This window comes from Gekko japonicus, unplaced genomic scaffold (genome assembly GCF_001447785.1).
Source record: "Gekko japonicus isolate JY-2015 unplaced genomic scaffold, Gekko_japonicus_V1.1 scaffold1, whole genome shotgun sequence".
Lineage (NCBI taxonomy): Eukaryota > Metazoa > Chordata > Lepidosauria > Squamata > Gekkonidae > Gekko > Gekko japonicus.
This window is the reverse complement of record NW_015164181.1, coordinates 797,482-803,841: the sequence shown is the minus strand read 5'-3', so window position 1 is coordinate 803,841 and position 6,360 is coordinate 797,482. Positions and strand designations below refer to the sequence as shown.

The 6,360-nt window shown below is 51.1% G+C and overlaps 1 protein-coding gene across 1 annotated transcript in view; it reads right to left on the bottom strand.

Annotated features, from left to right (window-relative positions):
• Nucleotides 1-910: 910 nt before the first annotated feature.
• The window catches only part of P2RX1 (purinergic receptor P2X, ligand gated ion channel, 1), a 38,805-nt gene continuing 33,355 nt past the window's right edge, over nucleotides 911-6,360 (bottom strand). The window contains exons 8-11 of the mRNA XM_015407975.1: nucleotides 5,659-5,786; nucleotides 4,868-4,958; nucleotides 1,877-1,942; nucleotides 911-1,066 (exon numbers count right to left, since the gene is read on the bottom strand). Coding sequence (XP_015263461.1) covers nucleotides 911-1,066; nucleotides 1,877-1,942; nucleotides 4,868-4,958; nucleotides 5,659-5,786 — 441 coding nt within the window. The remainder of the gene's footprint in view (nucleotides 1,067-1,876; nucleotides 1,943-4,867; nucleotides 4,959-5,658; nucleotides 5,787-6,360) is intronic.

Below are 6,360 nucleotides of genomic sequence, written 5' to 3'. Positions count from 1 at the left end.
GGAGGACAGGGACCTCAGTGGGGTACAATACCATAGAGTCTACCCTCCAAAGCTTCCATTTTCTCCAGGGGAACTGATCTCTGTAGTCCGGAGATGAGCTGTAATTATGTGGGATCCCCAGGTCCCACCTGGAGGCTGGCATCCCTAGGGAACAGGCAGGGCTATTTTTGGGCAGGAACGCACAGGAACGGAGTTCCGGCTGGCTCCTGAGTTGGCCACGCCCAACAGGAGCTCATTAGCATAACAAGCCACACCCAACAGCAGAAACTCATTAGAACTGGCTACAATTAGGGGTGTGTGGCCTAACATGCAAAAAGCCCTGGGTTTTGACAACAAACAAGGTAAACAGAATAAGAAGCAAAAGGTGGGTGTGGCTGAATGACCACACTTCTGGTAACATGGGGGTGTGGCCTAATATGCTAATGAGCTGTGCTATCAGGGGTGTGGCCTAATATGCTAATGAGTTCCTGCTGGGCTTTTTCTACAAAAAAAGCCCTGGGAACAGGTGATGTGAAAGACCTCTGCCTGAGGCCCTGGAGAGCCACCGTGAGTCCGAGTAGGCCGCACTGGCCTTGATGGGCTCATTCAGTCAAAGGCAGCTTCATATGTGTTCGCTACGGCATTATAAGGTCATAGCAACATGGCCGTTACAAATTAAGGGGGGGGGACCCTCTGGAGCCATGGATCTTTGGTAGCTGCAGGGAGCTGGAGCTGCACAGGGGGACCTCCCCCCCGTGGGTGCTTTGTTGCTGCTGCTGCACAGGCCTCTGTGGTCACGCCAGCAATGACCGCCTAAGCTTGCCAGCCCGGCCACACTTTCCCGGGAGCAATGATGAGACTTCAGGTACAGCTGCTGAGGACGGCTGCCTGACCCTAAAACCCGAAGCAGAGTTGCTCCTTTCTATTGACTTCATCTTTGCTGAAGATCATCCTGGGAAGTCTGGGGGAGGGGCTGCCCACTGACCGGCTTGAGGGAGTCCTGCTCCGCATACTTGAACTTCTTCTGCTTGTAATAGTCCCGCTTGGACAGGAAGTGCAGCAGGAGCAGGTCGCAGAGGACGGAAGCCTGCGGTCGGAGACAAAACAAAACTCAGAACAGAAATCTCTCTCGCTCTCCCCTCTCTTAACAAAGCTGGCAGAGTTGCCGGAGCCCAAAAGGGTTGGCCGCCCCAGGTTGGGAAATACCTGGAGATTTTGGGGGGTGGAGCCTAAGGAGGGCGGGGTTTGGGGAGGGGAGGGACTTCATGCCATAGGGTCCACCCTCCAAAGTGGCCATTTCCTCCAGGTGAATCGACCTCTATTGCCTGGAGATAAGTTGCAACCCCAAGAGATCTTCAGATACTACCTGGAGGTTGGCAGCCATAGCACCACTGGAGTTACACTCACTCTCTCTCTCTCTCTCTCACACACACACACACACACACACTACAGGGCTTTTTTTGTAGAAAAAGCCCAGTAGAAACTCATTAGCATAATAGGCCACACCCAACAGCAGAAATCTATTAGCACATTAGGCCACACCCCTGACAGTGCAGCTCATTAGCATATTAGGCCACACCCCATGCCTTCCCTTGGCTTGCCTGGGCAAGCCAGCCCTTGGACAGGCTGGGGAAGGCACATGGAGGCCTTTAAATGCCTCCATGATCCTTCCAGGGCCCCCTGGCCCGCCCGCCTTGGAGTCGCCGGGGGTGTGTGTTTTGCTCTCCAGGCCTTCCCTCTGTAGCCAGGCACGCAGAGGTTTTGGCTGTGGTGGGCGTGGCCAACTCTGAAGCCAGCCAGAACTCCGTTCCTGTGCGTTCCTGCCCAAAAATAGCCCTGCGCACACACACACACACAAACACACACTCCCTCTAAGGATATCAGGGTCTGTACTCACCACTCCAAAGATGCCAATCCCGGAGCCTATGGTGGTCATCGTTGGGATAATGTCAAATTTCCCAGCCTGGAAGAAATCAGAGATAGTCAGGCCATGGATGCCAAGCAGCAGAAGGCAGCAAGAACCCAGGAACCCGTACTGGCCAGTATTTCTCACTTGTTTGAGTACCTTTTTATCCCACCCTTCCTTCAAAGAGGTCATGGCGGTCTACATGGGTCTCCCCTCTGTCATTTGACCCACTCAGCAATCCTGTGAGGCAGGGTACAGAGAATGAGTGGCCAAGGTTACCTTGGGCTGGGTGGGGATTCAGACTTGAGTGTCCCCGATCCTAGTTTGATTCTCTAATCACACCACCAATGTTCCCTCTAAGCTGTGGAGACTTGTGAGCAAAAATTCTACTTTGTGAGCTACTGGCACTAAAGTTGTGAGTGAGCAATTTGGCTGCTGCATAAATTAGTTTGCTCTGGAGCCATCCTTCCTGAGCGAAGAGGAAAATGTGTGAGCTGGAAGCTAAAAAACTGTGAGCTAGCTCACAGTAACTCAGTTTAGAGGGAACACTGCACACCACCACTGTGGGTTAAGTGCATATTATACCACATGCCCCTTTTCTTAAAGGTAAAGGTTTCCCTTGCTCAAAAGCCAGTCGAATCTGACTCTAGGGTCGTAGTGCTCATTGCCGTTTTGAAGCTGAGGAGCCACTGCTGTCCGAAGATGTTTCCGTGGTCATGTGGCCGGCATGACTAGATGCCGAGACACAGGGAACGCTGTTACCTTCCCACAGAAGCAGTACCTACTTAAAGGTAAAGGTAAAGGTTCCCTTGCTCCAAAGCCAGTCGAGTCCGACTCTAGGGTTGCAGTGCTCATCTCCGTTTCAAAGCCAAAGAGCCAGCGCTGTCCGAAGACGTTTCTGTGGTCATGTGGCCGGCATGACTAAACACCAAGGCGCACGGAACGCTGTTACCTTCCCACCGAAGTGGTCCCTATTTATCTACTTGCAATTCTTGCTTTCGAGCTGCTAGGTTGGCAGGAGCTGGAACCAGAGACGGGAGCTCACTCTGTCATGCGGCAACTCGGGTCTCGAACTGCTGAACTACCGACCTTCCACAGCCTGCAGTTCAGCGTCTTAACCACTTGAGCCACCGCAGCCCCAGTACCTACTTATCTACTTGCAATTCCTTGCCTTTGAACTGCTAGGTTGGCAGGAGCTTGGGCCAGAGACGAGAGCTCACTCCCTCATGCAGCACTCAGGTCTCGAACTGCAGAACTACTGACCTTCCACAGCCTGCAGTTCAGCATCTTAACCGCCCTCTTACTTACTTCTTACTCTCTGCCAAACTCTTTTCAAGGGAACTTTTGAAGGCAATCAAAGATTTATCAACTGATTGAGCTGGTTGTATGCTAGATTCAGGTGGGGTAGCCGTGTTGGTCTGAAGCAGCAGAACCAAATTTTGTGCAAGATATAAGCTTCCGTGTGTAAAGCACACTTCTGCAGATACTTCAGGCATCCAAAGAAATGTGTTTTTGCCACCAGACTCAAACTTTGTTCTTCTCATTGTATGCTGTTATACCTTTAAGACTGACAAAGCTTTATTCAATTATGAGCTTTCACGTCCTCGCACATTTCTTCAGATACGTGCCCACAAAAGCTCATACCCTGAATAAAACTTTTTATTCCAGAGAGCTCTTTGAGAACTACTCTTGACAGAACAGCTCTAAGGGGAACTTGTCACTGACCCAAGGTCACACCGGCTGCTGTATGCGAAGGGGTGGGGGATCAAACCCGGTTCTCCCAGATTATAGTCCAGGCTCTTAACCACTACACCAAACTGGCTCTCAAACAAAGAAGCTGCCACCAGTTCACAGAAGCTGGTGGAACGCTCCATTTCCATCAGAGTGAGGCTCTTTGCAATTGTACTGGGGAAAGGTTCCACCATTTGTGGTATGTCAGCTTTGGATCCAAGCCGGTACAACTAAATCCATCCATGGGAACAGCAGAAGCAGGTCAAAACATGCAATGAAGACAGTGGAAGAACAAAACAAAATGATCTTTCAGCTATGCTCCTGCAGAGTGCAGGGGGTTGGACTAGATGACCTGCAAGGTCCCTTCCTACTCTAACATTCTATGATTCTATGATCTTTGCCAACCAAAAGGACAGTTTGCCTAATGTTAATGGACGAGACACCAGGAGCCAGGAGCTTCAGTCTGGGTACTACCACAGAGGAGGCCCTTCTCTAATACTAGCCTCCAGAGGTCATTTCGGTGAGGATGGCGGGGGATCACAGTTCCCCCGGGTGAGGTACGGGGGGCGGGGCACATGACGAAGCCCCGCCCCCTGCTTCCGGCTGCCCCGCTTCCAGCCCTCATTCAGCCAGGAGGAGGCAGGAGAAGAGGGAGGGTAAGTTGCTTCCTCCCTGCCTCTCCCCACCCCAACCTGCCTGAGGCCAGGGAGGGCCTTCGCGGGGCTTCCTTGCACTCCCGCTGGCCTTGCAGGTCCACCGCCGGGCCCCTCATGGGGCTCGGCAGTGGAGCTGCAAGGCCGGCGCCGGCGGCCAGGACCGTTGGGGGCAGGGTGTGTGGCCTTATGACACACTTCTGGTGATGTCAGGGGGTGTGGCCTTATGACACATTTCCGGTGATGTTAAGGGGTGTGGCATATGCTAATGAGTTATGCTAATGAGTTCCCCTAGCTCTTTTTCTACGAAACGACCCCTGCTAGCCTCTCTTCCAGAGAAGGAGATATGCAGAGATGAAAGGGACAGGCAGGTAACAATACTAATTGATGGGCCTGCAAGCGCTCAGGGGTCCTGGGTTAGATTGTGAGTTGTGGGGCCTTGCCAGTAAGTGATGGGGCCTATTCATGGGCAGATTCATGGAGGCAGACTTCCCATGGAGATGTGTCATAAAGACTGTTCCAGTCGTGAGAACTCTGGCATTACCCCCCTCCCCATGACACCCCAAAGGAGAATATTATTTTTCAGGGCAAGCATTACCTTTCCATTGACCAGAATATCAAAGCGGATTCCAAACACCTTGTACAGGGTCCTTACGTCACTCCCATTCTCTCGGTAATATTTGGCATATCTTTTCAAAACAAAAAAAACATATGGATCAGAAAGGACACATGAAGCTGCCTGCCGCTGAGTCAGGCCCTGGGTCCATCAAGGTCACGCAGGGCTATTTTTGGGCAGGAACGCACAAGAACGGAGTTCCGGCTGGCTCCCGAGTTGGCCACGCCCAGCAGGAACTCATTAGCATAATAGGCCACACCTAACAGCAGGAACTCATTAGGATTGGCTACATTAGGGGTGTGTGGCCTAACATGCAAAGGAGTTCCTGCTACCAAAAAAGCCCTGGGTTTTGACAACAAAGCAAACAGAATAAGAAGCAAAAGCTGGGTGTGGCTGGATGAGCACACTTCTGATAACATGGGGGTGTGGCCCAATATGCTAATGAGATATGGCAGCATGGGTGTGGCCTAATATGCTAATGAGTTTATGCAGTCGGGTGTGGCCTATTATGCTAATGAGTTCCTGCTGGGCTTTTTCTACAAAAAGAGCCCTGAAGGTCAGTATTGTCTACTCTGACTGGCAGCAGCTCGCCAGGGTCTCAGGTGGTCTTTCACATGACCGACCACCTGATCCTTTTAACTGCAAATGTTGGCGCGGGGGGGTGGGTGTTGAACCTGAGACCTGCTGCATGCCAAGCAGCTGATCCATGGCTATGCCGCCGGCATTAATGGTAGCTGAAACATGGGGGCCGAATAAAATAAGAGCCACCCTACCTGAAGTTGAAGCCAGGAGAGAGGTTATCATCATTATACAGTCCATGGAAGTTGTAAATGGGGATGCAGTGCTTCACGGGCCAGTCCAGGTCACAGTCCCAGCTGATAGTGATGCTAACGACCCCACCCTGCCCAAGATAAAGAGTATAACCTTTCAGGGATCCGGTAGTTGTTTGCATACAATAGTATTGTGCAGCTTTTCAATCAAAAGGTGCCTTGCAGGTTAAAATCACACATTAAAATGATAACATTCTTTACCCTTACAACAGCTAGAATATATATAGAATATATATAGAACAGCTATATATATATATATATAGGCGGGACCGGCTGAGCCCAGGCTACCCTCCCATATCTCCCTTATAAATAAAAGCCGAATGGTGGTGGCACTTCTCTAGAACATTCCACATGCTCCAAAATCAGTTCGCTCTCTGATCTGTCATTCACAGGGTCTCCCTATCCACTGGCTGCTTTGCCTGAGTCCTGCCTCCAACATTCTAAACATTTTGCTAATCCTCTCCCCCCCATAGCCAGTCAGAACACAGAGGTCATTTGCATATGCAGCCTCATTGGCCTCTGCCTCGGAACACAGAGGTCGTTTGCATATGCGACTTGATTGGCTTTTGCCTCTAACATTCTAAACAGTTTTGCTGTTCTAAGGTAAAATGTGTACAATCTCCAGGTAAGGGCTGGAGATCACTC